General features: G+C 39.2%; 1 protein-coding gene across 2 annotated transcripts in view; it reads right to left on the bottom strand.

The window, feature by feature from the left end:
• STAG1 (STAG1 cohesin complex component) overlaps positions 1-27,158 on the bottom strand; it is a 112,385-nt gene that overhangs the window by 72,402 nt on the left and 12,825 nt on the right. For both annotated transcript variants that reach the window (XM_088669722.1, XM_035132395.3), the window contains exon 2: positions 968-1,092. Coding sequence is in view for 1 of the 2 variants with exons in the window: in XM_035132395.3 (XP_034988286.1) it covers positions 968-996 (29 nt within the window). In the remaining variant the exon portion in view is untranslated. The remainder of the gene's footprint in view (positions 1-967; positions 1,093-27,158) is intronic.

The following is a 27,158-nucleotide window of genomic DNA, read 5'->3' as shown; positions in this document are numbered from 1 at the left end:
CTGACCTCAACTGAAAGGGAATCCCATAAACATGGGCCCACAATACTAAATGTACAGCTCCTGGTGGACACGAGCCATGCATCCAAGCCATAGAGCAGCGTTTCCCAACCTTGGGCCGCCAGCTGTTTTTGGACTACAACTCCCATCATCCCTAGCTAGCAAGACCAGTGGTCAGGAATGATGGGAATTGTAGTCCGAAAACAGCTGGAGGCCCAAGGTTGGGAAACACTGCCATAGAGGACCATTAACAGTGACTTCCATGAAAACCTCGGTGATCATTCAAATATATAAAGGATCAAGTAGTCCTTGAGGTGGACTCAAATTGTTAAAGAGCCTTGTAAAGAACCTTCAACCTGGCCCAACAGCATATAGGCAGCCTTACCTCTCTTTTTTTTACCTTTTAAGCAGCCAGTGCAGACTTTTGAGCACTGGAGTTATCTGCTGGTGATAGTCTGCCTTCTCAACAGTCTAGCAAAAGCATTTTGTACTAGCTGGAGACTCTGACCCGAGCCCAAGGGTACTCCCACATAGAGCACATAGCAATAATTGAGTCTTTAGGTTACAAATGCATTGATCATTGTGGCCAGACTATCCCTAACGAAAAACAGCAGCAGCTGACATACCAGCTGTAAAAGGCACTCCAACCAGAGGTCACCTGAGCTTCCAGTGAAAAAGATGGATCCAGGACTACGCTCCAAACCTGTTTTTTTCAGAGGATCTACAACCCCATACAGAACAGGTACCTGGCCCATCTTGTGGACACAGGAACTATCAACCCCAAGTGCCTCCGTCTTCCTAGGGCTGAAGTTCAGTTCATTGGCCCTCACCCAGCCTTATGGAGAAGTAGAGCTATGTGTCATCAGATACCAAACACACAGTAAGAACTTCAATTACCATACAAGGTAAGCAATGCACTTTGAATATTTGACTGTTGTTGTTTTTTAAAGAAAGAAAATGAACTACTCACTGTAAGACTGGTAACTCTGAAGTAATCATGATGTAGGCCACTATGTTTTAAAACCCAACGAGTATCTTGTGGTGACGTCTATCAGCCAATCTCGTAATTATTTTCAAGAAATCTCCAAATCCAGCCTATTAAATAAAAAAGGTAGTTAAAGACCATAATTCTGAAATGAAACTGTAGATTCAATAAACCAAAGGGTAGATGGTAGGGAGAAGACTCTCTCGATCAAAGTCATGTGTATTTTCCAAATGTGAGGTAGAGGATCTTACACAAAAATCTAAAGCACACTTAAAACAATTTTAAATAAAAGAAATAGTTTTAAAACTGCAAAAAGTAGAAATACAAGGCTGAAAGTTCCACTGAGTTAAACAATCACATAAAAACACAGCATATCAGATATTAAAAGTAGAGCATTAAAAAGGCCTGTAAAAATAGTACTGCTTTTAGGCTTTGAAATGAACTATATATGGCTGGTTTGCATATGATAAACCAGTGTTTCCCAACCAGTGTGCCTCCAGATGTTTTGGGACTACAACTCCCATCATCCCTAGCTAGCAAGACCAGTGGTCAGGAATGATGGGAGTTGTAGTCCCAAAACATCTGGAGGCACACTGGTTGGGAAACACTGTGATAAACCACAATTTGTCTTAAGCCATGTATTTTTTGTAAACCCCCCCCCCAAAAAAAATCCCTTGCCATGCCCCTTCCTGCATGGTTTCTCTCCCTGCCGCATGGTGGCCATACAGTTCTAATAAACCATAGTATGGTTTGTCATTAGGGTTCAAAATTAACAGGGCACCAGGTGCCTTTTGCTAAAGTTTCTCCATCTGCAAGCAGCTCAAAAAGTCTGGGTGCCATTTTTTGCACCTGGCTGGCATTCAAGGATTACTGAAATGTATGCACTTTGAAGCCTCCAATATATGTCAAGGATAAACAATATGTTAAGGAGTTTAACAATAAAGAGCGGAGTGTTTTGAAAACTGAAGTACGGTACCAATATTTCTATTGTAAACACCAAATTAAACATGTATTAACAATTTCTGCTAAAAATGTTATATTAACAATGTTAATATACATACACCCGGACAACACCATTACTGGCCCCAACAACATCCAACATACCATCTCAGGACTACTTAATTGCTCATCTTTTAACATTGTGTATGCCATCAAATGCCAACAGTGCCCTTCAGCTCTCTATATTGGACAAACAGGCCAAACCCTACGCCAAAGGATAAGTGGACATAAATCTGACATCAGGAATCACAAGATAGAGAAACCAGTAGGAGAACACTTCAATCTTCCAGGACATTCTATACAAGATCTCAAAGCAGCTGTTTTATTACAGAAAAATTTCAGAAACAGACTGGAAAGAGAAGTTGCTGAATTGCAACTCATTAGCAAGCTTAAAACCATGGAGCCACCTGGAATGAACAGAGGCATAGGATTCTTATCTCATTATACATGATCAAGCTTTCCTTAGCACCTTAGCCCTTGCTCTCCCCCCCCCAGACCAATTGCAGTCATTAAGAGTTGTTAACAGTCATCAACAGGTTTACCACTCCTATCAGCCCATCACCCATTCCCATCACCCCCACCCTCTGAATACTGTATACATAAGGGTCTGGCTACTTCTGTTTCAGTGTATCTGATGAAGTGTGCATGCACACGAAAGCTCATACCAAAATAAAAACTTAGTTGGTCTTTAAGGTGCTACTGAAGGAATTTTTTCATATTAACAATGTGTCACTTATGTGAATTGCGTATTAATTCATGCTTATCAAAATATTAAATAAAAAGTGTTGCCGGCCCGCTTGCCCCCCACAGGGGTGACTAGACATTCTGTTTGGTGCCCACAACCCAGGTCCCAAAAGCCATTTGGCTTCTAGCTTTTCTATCCCAGTTTCTAACACTGCTTGTTATGTTAACTGAACTTGACTGTAGCTTGTTTGTTTCAAACAAAACACGAATGGTATGCCAAAAGTAAACCAACAGCAAACGTTTATTTCTGGCTTACTGTTTGTTTATCTGTTTGAAACAAACCATGATCTGGGTTTGAATAATACAACAACATACATTATGGCCTGTTTGAGCCATGCTGGCACTACATGGGGACCCACACAGCAGGGAGAGACACATTCACAATTAAACCATTGGTTTAAGTCTAGACAAACTATGGTTTATTTTAGTATGATAACCAGGCCACTGCACTTCACCAGCGTAATTTGGACACTGCACAGTTCAAACTTCTGATATGGCCTGGGGGGGGTATTCAGAGGCAAGTAGCCTGCTTAGCCTGGTGACATATACTTTTAAAAATCACTGTTCAATAACCACAATCAACCACAAACCTAATTAGCTCGCCAGAAGCAGTACAGCAATTCCTTAAGGTTTTCCCCAAAGCATTACAGTATGTTTGCCTTGTAGCAAAACTATGGTTTTCTTTCGTTTTGCAATGCTTTTTTGCCTTTCTTCCACCTTGCAAGGTTTGCATTAATGCTCTTTCCCCCTCTAGTTCCATGAATTCCCATGCAGTATTGTATCAAATACTTTATAATAGGGTGGTCCAACGGCAACATTTGATGCCCCCTCCAGCTATTCAAAATGACATGGCTACTATATTATTTTTGACCTTAGCACAATAATTTAACCTCCACAAAAGAAGAATGGATCTATACACCATACATCAAACAGTCTTTGATGAAACTGATTATGTTTACCAGTCTGAGTTCAGGCCTGGTTTGGGGACAGAATCAGCCTTTATCATCCTGATGGATGACCTCCTTCAGAAGGGGGGTCGGAGTAGTGTGATCCTGTTAATTCTCCTAAATCTCTTAGCAGCTTTTGTCGTCCAGAGATCCTCATTAGTATTTCATGCCTCCGATGCGCAGATGAGATTGGTGTAAATCACATGCCTCTCTGGGAAGAGTGTAGGAACAGAAGAGACAGTCTTATCTCTTCCGCTGTATGTACTATTGTACTGTACTTTTGCTTTTACTTGTCCTGTTTTCCCTCTCAGAGCTGGAGAGGATGCCATGATTCCTTTGTCTGTACATAGTGTGTATATAAATACCGTACGTAGATTAGCTCTACAGTGTCTCATGCTTCCTGCTATGTTATGCTGGAAGATTAGTGTGTGTACAGTGGTCCCTTGACTTATGAACTTAATCTGTTCCGAATGCATATTCATAGGTCAAAAAGTTTGTAAGTTGAAAAGCGGTTTCCCGTAGGAAAAAAAATATTCAGAAAAATTCACAAGTCGAGGAAACGGCATTTTAAACCGCCAACAGTTTCCGTTCGGATGTAGAAAAATTCGTAAGCATGCCGCCATTTGTCCCGTTCGTAAGTCAAAAACATCGGATGTCGAGACTTCCGGCCACCGCCAGCGCTGATCGGCGGGGTTTGCCTCGAGCTCCGAGGCAACCTGGCTCCGCGAGGGGGGGGAAGGCGCAATAGCGACGCGCCTCCCCAAAAGAGCCCCAGGTTGTGCGTCCTGGGGACGAAGGGCTTAGCGGCGTCCCATTTCTGTGACTCCTCAACTCCCCGGTAAACCTTAGAGCCCCAGAGAGAGTGAGTGGTAGTCGCGGGGGCCATCTTGAGCGAAATCGTCACCCTCGTGAAGTGAAGCTACGTGCCGGCAGCGGAGAGCGGTGGATTCCTTCCTTTTTCCAAGTAAGGACTTTAAATAGGAACCTGTCAGCAAAAAGCTGTATTCAAATTTTTTAAAAAAAAATCAAGAATTGGCTGCAGGGGGTGATTTAAAAAGGAAGTCGATTGCCCCCTTTTGAGAGACTGATGCAATGAGCTAACCCTAAGCTGATAAAGTGGGATACTTTGAATTTACTAGAAAGTGGACTTAAAAACCCTCCTCTGTAGCAGGCACAGGGGAGAGGCATGAATTAAGTGGAGGATCCTGCAAAATTATGGTATTTTTAAAGAAAGTCCCTCTGGAAGCTGGACCCGGGTTCCTGGACGGGTCAGTGAATGGTGTTTAGAATATGGCAATAATAAAGAATTGGTTTAAAAAGTATTGAAAGTATTGATTAAGGCTCTAGAAATTATTTGGGGGAAATGTTTTTAAAGGAAGAATATACCCAGTTTGGACTTAAAAATGGCGATAGAGAAGATGGAATTTGATCCCTGCCATTTCTGGCCGTACAATCTGCTGGACTCATATGAAATTTGAGATACCCAAGATGGCTGTAGCCACAACATCATCACAAGACTTGGCCTGGCAAAGGATTTTTGTGGTACTCTTGGAGATTAAACAGGAACTGGATGAGAATAACAAGCAGCTGAGAGAGACTGGTAAATTGTGGAGAGAAAGGAGTGATTGTTATATTGCAGAAAATGGACTTGAGAAAGAAATGACCCCAATGAACAAAGAAGAAATGCAAGATGTGCAAAAACAAATATTGGAAGAAGAGGAAAAAGACAAAGGATACAATGTTCCACAAGTGAGAGATGTGGAACAAGACTTTGGTTGGATACAAGGAGGCCTCAAAAAAGAAACAGTGTATACTGCTGGACTCCTAGTGAGAGAGGGAGTCCAGGGTCTGCACTGGGAATTGGATAGAAAAGGGGGGGAAATGAAGTCGGTCTGGAACTTGATAATGCAAAGGACTGGTTTCGATCCACAGAATTAAAGAACAATGCAAAGACAGTGGAAATGGGTTGGGCAACAGGAGTAGTATTGAAGAGACGACAGAAGATGTGGAAACAAATTTGGTGGGCTTGGTGGGAAAGCGTGGGAATGGGGTGATTTATAAAGGAATGTTGTAATGGATGGATTTAAACGGTCTGAAACTGGTTTGACACTAGGAATTCGCTGAAATGTCTGGGAAATTTGGCTCTGGCAAAAGGGGGGGTGGATTTAAATGTCGATAGTTAAGAAAGGAGAATAGAATTTTAATATTTGAATTATATTTCTGGTAAAAATATTTTCTTTTTTTCTTTTTTCTTTTTTCCTTTTTTGTTTTTTGTATGTTTTTGTTCTATGGAAAATCAATAAAAATTATTTAAAACAAAAAGCAAAAAACATCGGATGTCGAGTAATTCGTAAGTCGAGGGACCACTGTATATCTTTTGATATATGTTACTGAAGCGCACCGGAGAAGAAGGGAAATGCCTTTTCCAGAGCTGCGCATACCAGAGGACGCTCGGAGTTTGGGGCTGCAGGGGCACCCCCAGGGCATTTTCCAAGACTCCTGAATCATCTCAAGAAGCTGGGGCACAATTTTATGGTGCATTTACTCCTACTTATGGGATCTGTTCCAAAGACTGGTAATGGGTCACTGTGCCTCACTTGCCTGACAGTTGATCTGTGGCATGTTGGAGGACGTAATTTTATCCTCAATGTGAACAGCCATTATGAGTAGAGAGGTGGGGAGAAGCTAACACCAGTATGTTCACAATATCCTGCTCTATTTCCATCAGTTTCCTAAACCAGTGTTTTGAAAAACAAAATATTGAGTGAGCTATAAATAAAATTTGCTCCCCCAAGTTTTATGGTTTGGTTTAAATGCAACAGACAGCAGGGTCACTTACATATTTCAAAATTAATAATTCCAGTCCAGTTCACTCAACTGAATATTTTTCCCTCAGCTTTTGTCAAGGGCAGATATTTAAACATCCTCAGAAACGATAAGACACTGCAGATTTTAAAAAATATACCAGACATAGTATAACATATTCTTTTCTACTGTCCACTGTACAACCAGCTATACTATCCCCTTTTTTTGGGTAGTCTAACATCGCGACACAATGAAAATATCATATCCTATCGGCCTGACATTAACCTGGAAGTAACTGCAAGGGTGGCTAAGTTTTTATCAATAGTATCTCTCAGAGTAGTGAATGGCACTATTTAGCGGGAAGAAACACCTATGAAAATCCTCGTTATTACATATGTTTACATGGCTGTTTATTTTTATCTATTTTAAAATTTCATATATGGATGTTTTCTGATGGCTTGTGTTTGTAATGCCTAATAAAGGTTTGGCGAAGTAAGTCCTAAACCATTGCCTGTATGCAGTCATGCACTGTTGTTGTTGTTGTTGTTGTTTAGTCATTTAGTCGTGTCCGACGCTTTGTGACCCCATGGATCAGAGCATACCAGGCACCCCTGTCTTCTACTGTCTCCCGCAGTTTGGTCAGACTCATGTTGGTGGCTTCGAGAACACTGTCCAACCATCTCATCCTCTGTCATTCCCTTCTCCCAGTGTCCTCAATCTTTCCCAGCATCAGGGTCTTTTCCAGGGAGTCTTCTCTTCTCATTAGGTGGCCAAAGTATTGGAGCTTCAGCTTCACGATCTGTCCTTCCAGTGAGCACTTAGGGCCGATTTCCTTAAGAATGGATAAGTTTGATCTTCTTGCAGTCCATGGGACTCTCAAGAGTCTCCTCCAGCACCATAATTCAAAAGCATCAATTCTTCGGCAATCAGCCTTCTTTATGGTCCAGCTCTCACTACTGGGAAAACCATAGCTTTAACTATACGGACCTTTGTCGGCAAGGTGATGTCTCTGCTTTTTAAGATGCTGTCTAAGTTTGTCATTGCTTTTCTCCCAAGAAGCAGGCGTCTTTTAATTTCGTGACTGCTGTCACCATCTGCAGTGATCATGGAACCCAAGAAAGTAAAATCTCTCACTGCCTCCATTTCTTCCCCTTCTATTTGCCAGGAGGTGATGGGACCAGTGGCCATGATCTTAGTTTTTTTTTTGATGTTGAGCTTCAGACCATATTTTGCGCTCTCCTCTTTCACCCTCATTAAAAGGTTCTTTAATTCCTCCTCACTTTCTGCCATCAAGGTTGTCTCATCAGCATAACTGAGGTTGTTGATATTTCTTCCGGCAATCTTAATTCCGGCTTGGAATTCATCCAGTCTAGCCTTTTGCATGATGAATTCTGCATATAAGTTAAGCATTAGATGGAGCTAATAAATAAATATTGATTCTGAGGTCCAAGAATTGGATAGTGTTAACAACTCTGGATAGTGGTACACTCCCTCTGAAAAAGCATGTGCTCCTGGATCCACTGTTGTCAAAGTCCCAGGTGACATCACGTGGTTCAGAGCACCCATTATCAATTTCAGTTGGTGCTCTAACTATGGCTGTTTCTGGACTGGGATAACCCTTCCACAGTGGTAAGCTCATTATTAGAAAACCGCACTGCACCTGCTTCAGAAGCCACAGCTAGTACAAAGTGTGGTTGCTAGGGTTCTTAGAGGGACACCCAGCTTTATACGTATTACAACGGCTGAAATATCTGCACTAGATATCTATGTAATGTCAAGCCAAGTTTAATGGTTTTTTGTTGACATTTAAACGCCTAAATAACTTGGGACGAGGATACCTAAACAGAGCCCTTCCCTGATACAGTAGAAGCTGATCTTTTAAGAACGTCTGATGAGACACACTGTTTGTTCCACAACTAATGGATTGTCACCTGGAAAAACCATGAAGGAGACCTTTTCAGTGGTAACACCCTCCTTCCTCAATTAAGTTATGTGGGGGAGATGGTGATGACTTTTAAACACCAGTAAAAAACCTAGGTATACCCAAGTTTTTCTGGACTAACTCTTAATTTTTAATTCTTTGTTTTGTAAACTGCTCTACTTTGTTTATGATTTACAGTTGTGTTTTGTTTTCATATTAGGAAATTTGATTGAATGTTGCTGTATTTTTGTTCCCTCTTAAACTACAGAAATAGTGTTACATTAATTTTAATGAATAAATACTATCTAACAATTCAAACATGCCCAAATGAAAAAAAGTAAAAGACACATCCCAAAAGCTAAAACTTTAAATTTGCAACACATCCAACTTTTGAAAATAATGGCAATATCATGGGAGCTATGCTCCCCCATGGTAAGCTACCCCTCCTCTCAATGACCAGAGGACAGTAAATAATTACTATTTGTTGGTTTCAGATGTAATACTACTGAAGAAAAACCCCTGAGGAAAGTATTTCATCACAAAGCTAGCATTATGCACCTTAACCGAGAGCTCTAAATTTAGAATGGAAGATCAAGTCATACCAATGACTACAGTCCAATAGAGTTCTCATAAGAAAATATTGCTGCCCTTTACTTGGTGCCTATGCCGAAGTTATCTTAATAAATCCTTGCATTTAGCAATTCACCCAGCAACTACATACAGGGGACTAGCATATGCAAGTGGGCATATGGAATTCCAAGACAGTGGGTAAGCAAACTGGTGGGTAAGCAAACTGGCAGAGGAGAGTGGGTGTGATCCATTTCTCTTCTACCAACCAGTAGAGTAAAAAGTCATTTAAAAAATAAATGTAAGAGACATATGGCCTGGTTTACATTGAACACTTATGGCTAAGTGCTATGTATGAACCCTGTCCAACACCTTAACTATGCTTTGTTTACTGCCAACAAATCACAATCTTAAGGCATGTTTTGTTGTTGAATTATGAACTTTGGTTTAACTATGACTTGATATCACCCTTCCCTAACCATAGTCCTACCCTAGGTGCTCACCACCCACAAATGCATGAGGCAAGAGCAATTAGAAAACAAAACAAAACTTTGGAGAAATGAACTATGATTTGTTTGATCATCTGTTGGAGAACTCGTGGTTAACTCAAGGTTTGTTAAACAAACCATGGTTTAAACAAAGCACAACTTTTCTGCAAATCAGACCAGTATTTCTATGTTGGCTACAGAGGAAGGAGCTTCATTTTATTTGCAGCCAGCCTTAGAAGGTTCATACTTATTTATAACCCTGCTTTAATATCTATCTTATGAAACAAATAGATGTCATGGTTCCAGGACACCAACTGCTCTATATAGCAAGAGCTCAATCATGCAGTTTTCTGCATTCAGTGGCCCAGATTCAATGTTTAAAATGCAACATCATAGCATCTCACACAATGAATCAGTGTACTTTGATCTCCAGGGGTCAAGCAAAAAGAATAGCTTCAACTCAATGTACAAGCTGAGCAAACTAAGGTAAAAAGAAAATTGAACCACTAAGAACAAAAAATAAATGACCAGATACACATAAAATGCATACTATCCTTTCATTTCCAATAGCTTTAATTTATTTTTTTGCAGGGGAGACTCTAGAAAATCTTGGTTCTGTATTTAAGTATCAGCAATTCTACTAACATACCACATTCCATAGATCAATTTACCATCGCTGTTGAAATTACAGTAATTTCCAATGTGAATTCCATGAGGTTTCATCTCACTCATTCCTGGCTTCTATATTTCTTCTCTCTCCATCAGGCATATTAGCGTGCATTAACAGCCAGATCATATATACACAACACTGCCTGTGACCTACTAGGAAGTTGCTATAGCAACCACTGCTTTCTGCAATACATGTTATGCATTTTAAGTACCATCAGAGTGGATATAACATGCCTGTCATTAGCAAGCACAACTCATAATAGCTCAAAATGAAAGATACTCCAACAGGAAGTATATTTTGCATGTGGAAATCTTGTGAAGCTTGTTGTTTCCAACATATATTCTAATGCAATGTTCTAAGCTAAGGATAAAGATAGAACAAATCTGATACAGCCCTAAATCAGTTTGCATTCTATATAAGCACTGAAAAATTAATGATACAATTTATTTTAAAAATTGTTTTCTCATACCCAGCCTTCCTCCTGCCTCAGGATTACTTACAACTTTTTAAAGCATAGTATTTTTAAAAAAATAATAATTAAAATCATCAACAGACCATGATAATCTTTTTTAAAAAATGCATTCTACTAAAGATGAGCAATTAGCAATGAAAAGCCTACTGAAATACAAATGTTTTTAATATACCTAAACATTGCTAATGTGAGAGGTAACCAAATCTCAATCAGAAGGAAGTTCAAAAGTCAGGGGCCACCACTGTGCTTCATGCAACTGCTACACAGGTTTCATCCCCTGAAAGCACCACCAACAGGACTTTCCTTGCAGATATAAAAGCATGGGAGAGGTAAGTCCTTCAAGTACTCAGGCCCCAAGTTGCACAGGGATCATGCTACTAGGAGGCAACCCAGAAACAAAGAAACCAATCAGAGCTATTTACTACAGGCATCTATAACCTCGCACATCAACTCTGAAGAGAACTGATATTTACATTAGCATGAGCAGAAAAAGGGACATTTAGTACAGGGTGGCCATCCTACTGCTGTGTTCCCAAGTTTAGGGGATGCCATTGAGTTCCAGTCTTTTTGACAAGTAGCACATTAACAACCAAAGTCAACAGTTTAAAGGAGGAAGATGACAACTCCCAATCCTGGTTTCATAGGGTAAAAAGGTAAAGGGACCCCTGAACATTAGGTCCAGTCGTGGACGACTTCGGGTTTGTGGCACTCATCTTGCTTTACTGTCGAGGGAGCTATTCAACTAAGTTTTAATCTGAGGAAACGCACTGAAATTCATGGGCCTAACTTAGTCATGTTCATTGAGTAAAATTAGTTGAATGGCATCCAATATAACCCCTCTCTTTTCTTCAAGGAACATGGTGCACACAATTTGTTTGGAAGCAGGAACAATGGTTATATTATTAAAGTTAGTATTTTAAAAGCCAAAAGGCAAGAAACCCAAATTATAATGAAAATCAATTTAATCATCTTGTGAGTACTTTTCTGGAGTTTTACTAATGCAATGTTGTTTATATCTCTGCACAGCAATGTTCTTGGAACCTCCCTGAATATGAATCTCAGCTTTACTTTAAGTATTTCTCAATTTATCGCAGATTATGCTTTCAAATCAATTGCCACATAGTCTAAAACAGGCAACAAATGTAGCAAATTTCCTAAATTGTTCAAAATTTGAGCTAGCAATCAAGTCTTAAATGAAATGCCTCCCTTCAGTACCCTAAGATACCTAGCACAGAATTTTCTGCCTATTGGGCATTTGAACACAATCTAAATGAACATGTCGTGGTTACCATCACTGTGGTAATCCTTTAATCCTAACATCACCTGCATCACAGCACAAAACATGTAAAATACACACCTATCTATTGCAAGTGGCCACTTACAAAGATCTGTACTCTTATGCCTCTCTTCACAAATCCCTTCTTTCCCTATATAATAATCATCAGTGACAAGAACTGGCCTTTTTGATGTCTTGGCTGTGGTACTGTTTCCCCAGAGGAAAAGATATGATAAAAAGAGCACCAGCAAATATTCCTATCAGCTACCTTCAAATCTAACTTACAAAAACTGATTGCCTTATCCTGGCTTGAAACAAAGAGAAAGCCTACTGGTTTAATAAATCTAAATTTGAATTCCTATGATAGCAATGTCATGTGCAGCATAAATATTATTTAGAATCAGATAGGTAGCCATGTTGGTCTGCTGTAGTCGAAATAAAAAAAAAATCCTTCCAGTAGCACCTTAAAGACCAACTAAGTTTGTCATTGGTATGAGCTTTCATGTGCATGCACACTTCTTCAGATACCTGTATCTGAAGGTATCTGAAGGTATCTGAAGGTATCTGAAGAAGTGTGCATGCACACGAAAGCTCATACCAATGACAAACTTAGTTGGTCTCTAAGGTGCTACTGGAAGGAATTTTTATTATTATTTAGAATGTATGCATTATTTTATTATTAATGTGACAATACTTAGTATTATAATTTGTTAAGACCGACAGAACAGAATAGAATGTCTTTCCTTTTACTAAAGTTATAAACAGAAAATATCAGGCTGCAATAAGTAAAAAAAAGGTTCTCTAGTAGTGAGATCTTAGCTAAAAGTTTAAGAATGGTGTGACACCAAAGTCTTAGATGTGGTCTCCAAGAATTCTGCAATGAGGACATTGCACAAGCAAAACTCAATATATAATTATGAACTGCAATAATCTCGGCCAAATGAAATTAGACAATCTGCAATGCAAACTTGTAGAAAGAATATGCATGCAACTGTTCCTGATCCATATGGAGTATATTAAGTTTTCTCTTCCTCACTTAGAGTTCAAGTCATCATAAAACATAGTCCTTCTAAATTCCAAGGTACAACCTTGCTAAGGCACTGACCATCTTCCACACTGAAAGTAAAGGATCTTATCAAACCAGTAACAAGAAACATGGAAACAAGTGGTGGAGTCAATTCATTAATACCTGAATATAGCTGGAATGTTGACCCGATATCGGGGGCCATGAGTTAATGTAATAAAATAATATTTTATTTTTTATTAAATTTGTATACTGCCCTTCATCCAAAGATCACAGGGCAGTTCACAGCATGAAAACACAAAATACATAATAGAACAAAAACAGACCAATAACCCTACTCCCACAAACACATTTTAAAAGCCACAGAATGTTTAATCAGCCAAAGCCTGGTGACAGAGAAATGTTTTTGCCTGGCACTTAAAACATTGCACAGCATACTACAATTTCCTGGCCTGCATTTTGTATTACCTATTGGGAGCCCATCAAGCAATCTATCACAATCAATGGATGAAAAGGAAGTCAGAAAAGGAGGGAGGCCCACCTAAACTTTTAAGAGACTGACTATACACGTTTAGTAATGGAGGAAGAATTGTGCTGCAGTATTTTCAAATTTCTTTTTTTTTTAAAGACCTGCAATGGTAACATCATCAGTTACTTCCATTTACATAACCCTCTGGTTACGTAAACTTCGGGATGAGAAAGTGGCAAACCCGGAAGTATTTTACCGGGTTTTGCCCCGCGCGCATGCACAGAAGTAAGTGGTCCTCCAGTTGTGAAAACCTCGGGATCCGGCCGGACCTCCGGAATGGATCCCGTCCGCAACCGGAGGTACCACTGTACTTTAAAAATCTGTTTGTCTTTCTAGTGAAATTAACACTCAAGGCACTCCACAACTGCAGTAACAAAAATAAAATAAATTTTAAAAACACCACCCTTACACTAGCAGTAACTAAAAATACAGTACAAAACAACAGACACAGCCTTAATATATATAAGAGAAGGGAGTGGCTTGGGAGACCTCCCCAAGGACTAGATTTCACAGCAGCCATGCTAGAATAGCAGCACTGCTCTGGATTCTCGCATCAAAAAGAGAGAAGTCCATATCTGATCTAGAATGTGTCTCCAGATTAACTAAGGCCTTTTCTTTTGGGCATGCCCTTTCATGGATCCATTGGGACTGGTAATCAAAAAGGCCCATATTAAGCATCTTCTGTGAGCCTTGGGACCTATCAGTCTTAAGCTGTTTGCTCCTTTTTTCCCCTTAATACATATTCTTTGATTTTCTGTCTTAGGGATTTTTCTGCATAAGTCATAGAGGTAAGAAAAGATCAAGGAAGGAAGAGAAGGGTCAGGTAAGTAGAGGAATAAGGAAAGAAGCTAATCTAAAAACGTAAAGCCGTATGCAACATACACTGGCACAAGGGACTTCTGTGCACACAACAAAGAATCCTCTTCCTCCTCTCTTGTCCCCTCTCAAAATCAGCTGCAGGTGGTTGGGGCAGATTTTAGAGGCATGCAGTGGGAGGAGAGAAAATGGTTGTCTCACTGCTCCAGTGGGACCCCACTAGTGTAGTACTGCGTACAACCCTTAGCAAGTAAAGAGGTGTACCATAAGAACAGCATGATTTTTAAAATGAGGCTTAAGCATGATGGGAGGCTGGAGAGAGGCTGCTTGCTTGGGCTAAAACAGGCAGCAAGCTGGAGTCTGCCTAGCAGAGCTGGAGGAGTTAATAATAATAATAATAATAATAATAATAATAATAATAATAATAATAATATTATTTATACTCCGCCAGTGAGAGCTGGGCTCAAGGCGGCTGACATCAATAAAATTACAATAAAACATAAAAGAAAGAAAAACAATTGATTAAAATGCAGATTAAAATACAATTTAGATTTAAAAATTGTTTTAAAATGCAGCCTCATTTTAAAATGGCCCAAATCAAAACCCAAAAGTTAAATTGTTAGTTTCTGTTTCACATGTTGTTGGGCAATTTGACAGTTTCACAACCCATTTTCATTGCTTTTTCACATGAACTGAAAATAATGGCTCTCCCACATATGCCTATCTGCCTGTTCAGATCCTGAGGACCAGAGACGCCCCCAAGTGAAACGAAACAGATGTCTAGCAATGGAAGAGCTGACTCAGTGGCAGCACATTAGATATGCAATGGCCTCCCAGAGTCATCTTCAGCACTAGGTAAGTATCTTTTCATTCTTCAAACCCTTTAAAATCTGTGTTCTTAAAATCTTGAATTTTAATCCCTTCTTTCTATGTTGTATATTTTCAGTCAGACTATGAACTAGTATTTAAGTTTCTCTCTAAATATAAATTAGTATGCTGCTATTTTTTATGTAATATTTGCATTTTAACATTGAATTTTGTTTTAGGCATGTAAGCCACCCAGAGAACTATGTTACTGGGTAGCTGATATAAATATTATAAACAAACACTAAGGAAGAGAGTGTTTTCCTCCCAAAATTAAAAGTAAATATCTATGTTTCATTGAAAGAGAATATTCATGGTTTGAGAACTGAATAACTCACACAGATTAAACAGATAAGTTGTAAAATAGGGCAAGCACTCTCCTGCTAGAGCTAGAAAGCATCTCTAGAGTCTTGTCAGTCCAAGACACAGATCAACCCCGTAATATTCTGCCATGTTTGTAATGCATGACTTGAAAAGAACCAATGAGCAGTTCTTCACACAGAAGACATTTTAGCTCAATGTATTTGGATGCTAGTTTCCACCAAATGCTAAACCATGGTTTGGTACACACATTGGGAATGAGCTTTGTGCTCACATGCTCCTCCCTCCATCAGCTTAATTAGTTATTTAGGCTCTCTTCAAATATAACATTAGTTGAGCAAAGGATGTTCCTCCTTCCCTTCTCCTCTCTTCCAGCATGCTCATGAGAAGAGATATGCTTTTGTTTTCAACTAACTGCAGTTTGTTCTATGCAAACTAAAACAAAATTGTAATCAGTTTTAATCGTGGCCTGCCCATAATTAAACCTGGTCCTGATTAAAACAAAACTGAAGTTAGCTGTAGATGAAAGCAGATGTATCTGACACAGAGTAGAAAGGAGCATGATTGTATATGTAACCCTAAATCTGTGGTTTAGTGTTGTGGTTGAACTAGACCAGGCATCCTCAAACTGCAGCCCTCCAGATATTTTGGCCTACAACTCCCATGATCCCTAGCTAACAGGACCAGTGGTCAGGGAAGATGGGAATTGTAGTCCAAAAATCTGGAGGGCCAAAGTTTGGGGATGTCTGAACTAGACTTTGCTCTCTCGTGGAAACCATAGCTTGCTTTGACATCCAAATTGGCAAAACCATGATTTGCTCTTGCCTTCTAAGCAAGTATTAACAAGCATACCGTAGTTTGGAGAGAAAGTGTAAACTATAATTTGCCTGCTTGGGTAGAACGGCAAAATATAATTTGCAGAAATGCAAAAGGCCCTTTTCAAGTGGATGGCAACCCAAAACTACGCCTCTCTATTGGTGGCCATTATGTTGTTTTGGTGCAACAGGAATTGTTTTATTGTCCCGAGCATTTTAAGTTTGAGATTTTCATAGATGAATGTGTTTTTCAGTGTCTGCCTTTCCTGCTTCAGTTTAAACTTTTAATTGCAAGTTTATTATTGTTTTACTCTTTTGCTATGTTGTGTAAATTATGGGAATTTTGTTTGATGGGGAAGACATTCATCTGTATCATTGATTGACTGAAGTGGCATATAAAATGGCAGTGGAGTATGCACCAAATGATGGTTTGTTGTTTCAACAACTGAGTCATATTTTTTTGACAGAAGGTCAGAGTGGGTTTTGAGTATGTACATGCTTTTCTATAACAAAAACTTTCCAACCAAGTCATACCTATTGAAATCTGTGAACTTAAGTTGCTGAGGTTCATTGATTACAATGGTCTACTCTGCATATGACCAGTGTTGGTTATTAACCTGTATTTTCACATGAAATGTGCCTAACGCAGCCTTCTCCCCATCTCAACATAATGCTTGTATTTTGTGCTTGCGTTTTGACAAAACTTCCAATACCAGAAATAGGCAAACCAATGAATTTCAACTTTTCTAACTATTGAAAAATTGCCAGGAATTGTGTGTCAACATACTTCTACAGCAGAGCAAGGAGACCCAAGATGCCTTAAATGGTAATGCTGGCACACAGAAAAATGCTTATTTTTTTCCTGCTACCCTACCTCCTCTATCACCTGATTTAAGATGGAAGAGCAAATTAACACTGATTAACATATGTAAGCAAATATCACAGGCAACTGGAAAGCTAAAGCATCCTAACTATTTTTGCTGGGGTTTCCTCCCATCATGTCAACAAATAAAATTACAAAAAATCGTGACCTTTTGAGTTGATGCAATGCCCAAATTTTGGAAGTTAACCAAATTAAGGTTTGGCAACTACCTCTTAGTATGCCACTGAATTACTTCCAACACAATATCCTCTAATCTCAATTTCAGTAGATGAGTATGGAGAAATTATCCCCAACTTTTTAGAAACAGACTTCCTTCTCTTCAACATTAAATATTTTAAGTCTAAGTTTGTTACTTTCATTCCATAGTAAAATAAAAAAATTCCTTCAGTAGCACCTTAAAGACCAACTAAGTTTTTATTTTGGTATGAGCTTTCGTGTGCATGCACACTTCTTCAGATACACACGAAAGCTCATACCAAAATAAAAACTTAGTTGGTCTTTAAGGTGCTACTGAAGGAATTTTTTTATTTTATTTCATTCCATAGTAATTTCAAAACAAGGTAACGTAACAGCCATAAATTCTATGACTGTTACATAGAATTAAAATGCCTTGAACAGGTTATGCAGCTTCCATTTAGCATTCCCATATTCTAAAAAACAATAATAGTTAAGCCACCTTTCTCTATCCTCCCACATTTTATTTTACTATTTTGTTTGCACCCCACACTTCTTTAGTGTAGGAAGTTTTAAATATTTGATGTTTTATCGTGTTTTTACTATTCTGCTGGGGAGCCACCCAGAGAGGCTGGAGCAACCCAGTCAGAAGGGCAGTCTACAAATATAATCATCATCATCATCTTTATTCATCTTAAATGCTGATAATCTACTGCAGCTGCTTAAACCTGCAGATGTAGATAATGGGGGATTAAAAAGCCTTGCATGGAGTGTTCTCTAATCTAATTCATTCTCTGAAATCTACAATACTCCAGATACGTTTTAGCATGTAGTTTACATTCATTTAAAGACCAATAATAGGATCTTGTTAAATTTTTATATATAAAAAATGAACTACCTAATTGTTCATACAGATGAAGAAAAGTGAGTGTGACAAATGTTTGTATGAGGAAGATATATGAATATACTTACTGCAGCCCAGCTTGCATTCCACTTTTAATCTCACATACTCTCTGTAAATACAGAGTTAAGAGTGAAAATGTAATACACGTTGGGCTGCGGTAAATATATATTCTAAAGAACTCCAGAAAGTTTTCTTTCCTGAGCATATACCAGTCTAGGATTATTAAGTGCTAACATATGGGACAGATCATCAACAATATATTATGCAACACAATATACTACGTTGGAGCCTACAAGCAGGCAATACAAGGCAAGCATGTGTGCAATTTAGGGAACTAAAAGTATGGACCTGCAAAAAATAATTAAAAATTCAACTTCTACTGCTTCCTTCAGCAAGTAGCTCCCCTAGCACAACATTTGAGTTGAATCCCCCAGCATTCACATTCCAGAAGAGTTTATTCCCTGAACACAGAGAAGCCATGTGCAGATATGTTTAGAGATACGTCCTGAGTCAGGTTTGTATGGAAAACAGATTTAGCTCCAGTTCCTCCTGCTCCATGAGCTACATGCGCAGAAGATGTGCAAGCAGATGTGCTTAGACCAGGGTGTTTCACTCAATGGATTCAATACTGGGACTAGCTCCTTGAACTGGAAAGAAATATGCCAGAGCAGAGGGGCTACAAAAGCTGTATCAGTTATAAACTCATTACACCAGTGATGGAGAACCTGTGACACGCAGAGCCCTCACTGCTAGCACACGCACCATCAGCCCATTCACGCTGGGTTCCCCCCCCCATTTGTTCTCGTGATCCCCTCATGTTACAGAGCCACTTCTGCCTGAGCAGGAGGTGGGGTTGCGGGCAGGCACAATCCCTTCACGTGCGCACAGGATGTTTTCCCAGTCCTGCACGACTGAGCGGAACCCTGGACGAGTCATCCACCACCCACCCAATCCAGTCAGCTGGGGTGTGTGGCCTGCCTGATTCAAGCAGACCGCGGCAGGATTTCTCCCTCTTGCCCTGCTCCCAGTTGCTCCGGTTTTTCGCCCAAGGAAAAAGTAAGTAAAAAGGAAAGGAAAGGAAAGGGGAAAGAGAAGGGAGAGGAGAAAAGAAGGAACCCCCGACCACCCAAGCTCCCTGGCTTACTGTCGCCGCTGCTGCCGGGAGAACAGAGGTAAGAGAGCGCCAGGGAGGCCGCAAAAAACCACGCGGCCGAGGCCAGGCCCGACCCGGGCCTCCCTTCCCGACGATCAGCGTGCCTTGAACGGGCCGAGGACTCCCCGTGGTTGAAGAACACTGCTTGATATCATCCAAGGAGCTCTCTTTTTATTTTTTATATCCCCCCCCCTTTTTTAAATTTTGTTTTTATTTTTTATTCCACTTTTATCTTTTCTATTTTTATTGTCAGGCCTCCCCCTCCCCCCGTATTTTCTATTCCTCCTAATTTGGAAAACAGAACAAAAACAAGACAAACACCACCCCCCCAAAATTTTTCCCTTTTAAAAAATATTCTCCTTTTTAAGCAAGGCACTATCATTGCAACCACCTCTTGCTTATAATTTTGCTTTTTAAATCTCATTTTTGCTTTGGTCTCTTATCTCTTATGTTTTATACTTTGCATTTTTATTTATTTTTTCCATTTTACCTAAAGAAGGGAGAACAATTTATTTTTTGCATCCTTTTCTATTTTATCTTATTTTTGTGGGGGTTTTTTGTGGTTGTTACCTGTGCTACTATTATTATTGTTGTTATTTTCATCCCTATTTTTATTCTTACTTTTTCAGTTTCACTTTTTTAAACCCCCTTTGCTTCCCCCCATATCAACACCTTTATATCATTATTATTACCCCATCCCCCCACCTTTAATACATAGACTCCCCTTTTACTCATCTCTTCCAGAAAAAGAAAGTATTTAAAAATACCTGTTTAAAACTGGAGGGGTGTGTGCTCCCCCTGCCTCCCCAGTAAAATAATATGCTAGTTCACAGCATCCCACACAAGTTAAATAATATCAAGACCAACAAAAGAAACCGACTGACAGATGAACAAAGAAGTCACTAAGCAGGTAAGTTAAATAATTAGTTTTTGTTTTATTAAATACAGTTATTTATTACAATTATACATTTTTGTTATTTAAACTATAAATATCGTGAAGTTATGGTTCTTTTCTCGAAGTGACATACCACCCATGTTAAGCTCGGTTTTTTGGCAAATTTTGACACACCAAGCTCAAAAGGTTGCCCATCACTGCGGAACTAAGATTAACAGAGGTCAATAGACCTTAATTCTACATACTATGCAAGTACCTAAACATGCATGCTACTAACAATGCTCTTCCATGTTGGTGTAATTTGAAAAGGGAATGAAATTACACTAATTGCTTGGTCTATCTCTTGAGCTAGCATATCCCCCTTGTTTGGATCTTGCTTAGAGATAGAATGCCAGGTGCACTGGGTAGCCTAGCAACAGTAGAAGACTGAAAGTCTGGCTTGCTGACTCATCCATCTTCAGTTTAGCTCAGGAATGTGTGTACTTGCAGAGATGGGTATAAAAACCAAGATTGCATTGCATTCTCGGCCTGGGGGCAATTGGGGGGGGGAGTCTGTGAGAAACCATGTTTGGTGGATTTTACATAGCAGTGTGAGCTAGCATAGCAAATCGCTAGTGGATCTCTATGTATATTTGTTTCTTTACTTCAAAGGCCAGTAGAACTCTATTATAGTAGTAATCGTGTTTAGATATGTCTTGTGTCTTGACACAATAAACACTTTATACTTTAAAATCAACTGAGTAGGAAAGGAGTTTTCTTAACTGGGGTTTCTGGAAGAGGCTGATTACGAAAAAGCAGAAAAACTCTGCTGTTCTGCTAGAAGACCATGCTGGAGTTGTGCATACTCTGCTGATCACACTGGTTGTGGTGAAGCACCAACAGATGGTGGGCCCATGTCTGGTATGTTATGGGCCAACTAACTTCTACAAGTCATAACACTCCATAATCTCTAATCATGTCACTCTAGTAAACCAAACTTCTAAGAAAACAAGCAAAAGCTAGAGGATAACTATCAGAAGGCATGTTCAAATAGCTAAAGCAGAATTTGCAATGTTTTTCCCCATTGTTCTGATGTTGCTTTTCTGACTGTTTTATTACTTGTTTTTAAAGTTAACAGAAGGCTCACCTAAAATGTTGAATGTCTCTCCTTAACTGTGATACACTGAAATGAAGACAGCAGTTAGTTTGGAGGTAGCACTGCTTCAAAGGTACACAGCATATTTAGACAAAGACTCCTGTGTATTCAACTGCAAACTGCTGATGCACATCTGCTGAATATTTAAACTTCAACCTCGCTTTTATCTGATGTGGCCATCATCACTGCGATTCATTCAAACATTCATATATATTTTGCTCAGCAACTCCTCAGGGCAGTATTAACTCTGTATATTATGATTGTAGATTCAATAAGCACTGTCCCCATGTAAAAATCTGTGAAGGAGTAAGTCACTGGATAAATCTATCAAGAGATGCCACTATAACTTACTAAAGAGCCTAGTTCATAGGACTTAGACTGAGAAGGCTAGCTAACATCATATTTTCAAAGTCTTGATACATCTGTTCAAAAGTTTATAATTTCAATTACTTAATACTGCTAAACTCTTTGGATTCGGGATGTAAGCTGCCTCTTTATACTTGCTTAATGCTTCAAGACCAAAACGTTGTTGGAAAAGTCTAATACTTGCCTTTGGCTTTTGTAAAATAAGCAGGACTATTTACTGTAATTTAGGGGTAACACATTCAGTAGAAAGATTATATTTACTCAGCTCATTTATCACCAGGAGCATTGCCTCCTTCCTCCTAGCTCAAGCAGAGCCTTGTAAACTGTTGGGCTAACAAAGAACCAGAACACTGCAATACCTTAAGATAATCAATATTTTTTTTAAAGGCTTTCATTGTTTTCTGGTGTTTTTTATTTTGTTTTGGTTCTTTTACTTGCATGGTGGATTCTGGTCTACAGTTTGCCTACATAAAATCTGTCATTATTGTGTGGGGGCTGGAAGGCATGCAAAGCAAGCAAGACTTTAATGCATCATGAAAGCAAGCAGATGTTTTCTCATATGCAAATCATGCTTCACTTCTCAGGCGCTGGTAACTAGGACAAAAAGCACCTTATTTTGTGAAGATTTCCCCCCACCCCCAAAACAACACACACACACACACACACACACACACACACACACAATGTCATTTACTCTCCAGTACAAAATCAAAGTGAAATGAATTGTTTGATAAAGTAGGGCAGTCTCTTTCATGACACAGAAGACATAACTGTACTGAAAATGATTAGGTCTGAGGTGCAATTTTTAAAGTTTCCACATAATAAAATGCTGCATCTAACACAGATAGTATAAAAATATAGTATATCCTCTACAGTAAGCTGAATATTTCATGTTTATACTAATTAGAAGTGTATCTATCTATGATGAATGACTAGTGCAAATGACTAGGGCAATCCCTTAACACAGGCTTGTTTCACCAATATTCATCCAAGGTAGGCAGTGTCTTACATTTCAGATCTGCTGGAGCCCAATATTTTCAACCATTTTTACTAAGCCCATTTTAATTTCATCTGTAGATAAAAAGTTAGCTTTAGGGTGCATTTCCACTAAGTTAACTCTTGAAACCTCTATTCCAAGGTCTCTTAAATAGCCAACTGTTATTTGAAGTTACCCCATTCTACCCCTTTCAAGTTCTCATGTACAGAGGATTCATGAAAATGTCAAGACTTTCACTTTGCAACTTTCTTGCGTATTTCTAAATGTCTCCATGCTTGTTCCAGAGTGGAAGTTAGACTCCGCCCCTGCCCTTCCTGTTGAATTCCAGAATTCTTGCAAGCCTAGCATGAAATGAAAGGCTAATCATTTCCTGAATTGTTTACACAAGTGAGAAAAATTAGAGAAAGGGAAGAGTGTTTTTCCCACCCGACATGGAGCAAGACCCCTCTCCAATTTTTCCATAATGCCAAAAGAGACTACAAGTGTGTCTCAAATTAAAATAATCCAAACATGCAGTCACTGGGAAAATATGTTATTGCTGAAGCAGGCAGTATTGCAGAACCCTCCCTAATTATCAAAGCTTCCATAAAGTCATCCATGACAAGCAGTAAAGTAAATGAGGGGGTCAAAAACTCTCTGCAAAGTTGGGAAGCACTGAAGAAACTATTAGTCTTATTTATTACAGTGCCCCAATTCCTTGACAATTATTTTTGGCTGTTAATATTCATAACATAAACTTCAATGAGTTGGAATGCTACTCTATCCAAGCTTCAACCACAAGTTTTATTTCTTCTTTTCAAAAACCAGAAGACCAACTAACTAGGCAGCATAATAATAAATCTTTAAATTAAGAACAAACAACCCACCTTTTGTTGCCAATATTATATAATATTAGGACTCTATTATGGGTCTATGAATGCATGAATATTCTTTATCATTGCTGTATGGAAGTGAGAGCTGGACCATAAAGAAGGCTGATCGCCGAAGAATTGATGCTTTTGAATTATGGTGCTGGATGGAGGAGACTCTTGAGAGTCCCATGGACTGCAAGAAGATCAAATCTATCCATTCTTAAGGAAATCAGCCCTGAGTGCTCACTGGAAGGACAGATCGTGAAGCTGAGGCTCCAATACTTTGGCCACCTCATGAAAAGAGAAGAATCCTTGGGAAAGACCCTGATGTTGGGAAAGATTGAGGGCACTAGGAGAAGAGATGGTTGGACAGTGTTTTCGAAGCTACGAACATGAGTTTGACCAACTGTGGGAGGCAGTGCAAAACAGGAGTGCCTGGCGTGCTATGGTCCATGGGGCCACGAAGAGTCGGACACGACTAAATGACCAAACAACAACAACAACAGCATCTCCAAAGGAATTCTGATGACTATCAAACTGAATACAAATAGGAATTTTTGAAGGTAAAGCATTAATTTATCCCGTTTCATGCACCAAATCACCAGCCATAGCTATCCAAACACCAAGTTTTAAGAGCATTTGCCATTTTAAATATGAGATGCATTTCTAGCTCCTTTGTAATTGGATTACTACCATACTTTTTTTATCCAAGAGTCTGCTCTACTATCAATAATGATTGCTGCTAATCTGATTTTGGTTTCAATTTGTAAACCAGATACTATACTACAGATTTATACTATAACAATATTAATATAGAATCATCTCCATCGGTCTATTGAAATTACTTAAATTAGCATGTACGCACAATTTAGATTTTCCAATCTTATATGGGTTATCTTCCTTTTTACTATTTGGAAGAGGCTCGACGCTTACAAAAAATAGCGCAGCTGAAAAAGGCAAACTTGCCTAAGTTCTTGATAAAATAAAATAAAACGTTAATAATTCATTGCAACTTATGTAGTCAATTTATTATATACAGTAATTACTTGCTATCATATTGATTTAATACTTTCCACAAACCTCTATCTTAGCCTGTCAAAACTTTTGAGCACCATGAAAGTGCAAAAAGTTTACCAATTTTGAGACAAAAACATTACAATATTCTGTAGACAGAGGAAAATGGTGCTTTCCTACCTGAAGGCCATACCACCTAATATCGTATTGACACTTTCAGCAGCACCTGCAATTAGATTAGATCCAATTTATATATCACTTCCCTCAAAAGGCGCCCCAAAACAATCTGCAGGGGAAAGATACAATATACAATAGAAATCCACTAAAGTAAAATACAGTGGTACCTTGGTTTACAACAATAATCCATTCCGGAGGTCTGGTTGTAACCCAAAACAGGTTGTAACCCAAGGCATGCTTTCGCCAATGGGGCCTCAAAAAAGAAAGAAAAAAGGATTGTAATCCAAAAAAAGGGACATGGACGCCACTTACTTTCTCACCACAGCCGTGCCTATTTATCTACTTGCACTGGTATGCTTTCGAGCTGCTAGGTTGCAGAAGCTGGGACAAAGCAATGGGAGCTTATCCCATTGCACTGAACTGTCAATCTTCTGATCAGCAAGCCCAAGAGGCTCGGTGGTTTAGACCACAGTGCCACCCACTCCCTACTTACACCATGTAGTAGTAGGATGGGACAATACTACATAGATATTACATTTTTCACCAAATCCAAAGTCATAACATTTTTCTTAAATCATCTAAAAAGACTGGCAAAAGTCTCCTTGATCCCATCCAACTTTAATAGGCAGAGGTAGCATGATAATAAGGTAAAACCATATGTTCAAGTATGTCGTCATAATATACATTGTAATGTGATTTCAATACAGCTTTAAGTTATTTAACAGCCAATAATTTTGGAAGCTGCTTCCGGGGCATCTGTTCAAGGTGGGTTTTACTTGCATTTTTAAGATTTACTCTGGTCATGTGTATATAGATACTTTCAAAGTTTCTTAAAATGGTTCTAACAAGTAACCAGGAAACTCTTACGCACGAGTACTCTTGCAAATTTTCACCATCTAATCTCGAGGAAATGATATTCTTGATTTTGTGCAGTTCAGTAGTGAAGGAAGTGTCAATATACCAGAAAGACCTACTCAGAAGGTAACTGGTCTATAACCCAGAGCATCCAAGCGTGAAGGGAAAGGAGTCAGGATTTAAATATCACCTCTTATTTTTTGATGGATTATAAGGCTTCAGAATTTCAGTTTAAGAACTTCAATGAGAAATCAGTCTGTACAATTATTGGATGACCAATTTTTATTAAGCAATTAGTAGAGAATCTGTTTGCAGAGCTTAAATAAAATAAGCACTGTGTTAATCATGCTCACACTACCTCATTTACCTTGGAATCAAAGCTTTTAAAAAAAGGGGGGGTTCAGAAAACATCAAGCGTTCTTTTCAGTCCACTCAATTCAATGCCCCCTGCCCCCTGGTTCACACAGCATTATGTAGCTACAGTACTTAGTTTCCTCAGTTCTCACCAGGTTGTTTTTGTGGCAGTATTTTTAAGAGTTCTGCAACCCTTGGGATTCCTCAAAACCTGCTTATACCTTCCTGCTTATGCATGGACAGTGCTGTTTTGACTACATAAGGATTGGCACTCAGAGACTGAGTTCATTATTAGCAACTAACTACTAAGCTTCTCTTATAATAGCTTAATAAAAAAATGTCTGGATATAAGCAGGTTAGCCCAACCATTAGGGCTTAAAGTGAACCAATCTCTACCAGATACAAAAAGTTAAATGAGATTTTTCTATTTTAAAAAACCAACAATTCCTCACAATATGAATATTTACATTCTACCTACCAAACATGGGCATTTCATTGCCACATGAAAAAATGGAATTGCTCTAGTCTCTCAAATAGCTACTTATCAATCATGGGATATTTCATTTTTTTGTTTGAGAGGGTGGAACTAGGGTAGGAGAGAGTGAAACAGAAAGTAGTAACAATCGGGGGAAAGGTAACTAACCATATATGTTCTTATATTCCCGTACTTAAGATGCAGTCACTCACTTGGCAGAGAGTAAATTCAATGAGACTTATTTCTTAGTAGGCAAGATTGCACTGTTAACCTTAAACTGTCATGGATGCCCATTGTAAAAAAGATACAATACAGTGGAACCTCGGTTTACGAACACAATTGGTTCCAGAAGTCTGTTCATAAACCGAAGTGTTCGTAAACCGAAGTGAACTTTCCCATTGAAAGTAATGGGAAGTTGATTAATCCGTTCTAGAGGAGGAAAAACACCCCCTAGAACGGATTAACCGCTTTGCTCCGATGCCTTCGCGGAGGCTGGGGAGCGTTTCCGCGACTGGGCTGCAGCCGCGAAAGCGGTCCCCGGCCTCCGCAAAGATATCGGAGCAAAGCCCCAGCCTCCGGAAGGCATCGGAGCTGGGACTTCGCTCCGATGCCTTTGCGGAGGCGGTCCCCGGCCTCCGCAAAGGCATCGGAGCGAAGTCCCGGCTCCGATGCCTTCCGGAGGCCG

The sequence above is a fragment of the Zootoca vivipara genome, chromosome 5 (assembly GCF_965207765.1).
Source record: "Zootoca vivipara chromosome 5, rZooViv2.hap1.1, whole genome shotgun sequence".
Lineage (NCBI taxonomy): Eukaryota > Metazoa > Chordata > Lepidosauria > Squamata > Lacertidae > Zootoca > Zootoca vivipara.
Note: the sequence above shows the minus strand (reverse complement) of the source record. Positions and strands in the feature narration are given on the sequence as shown.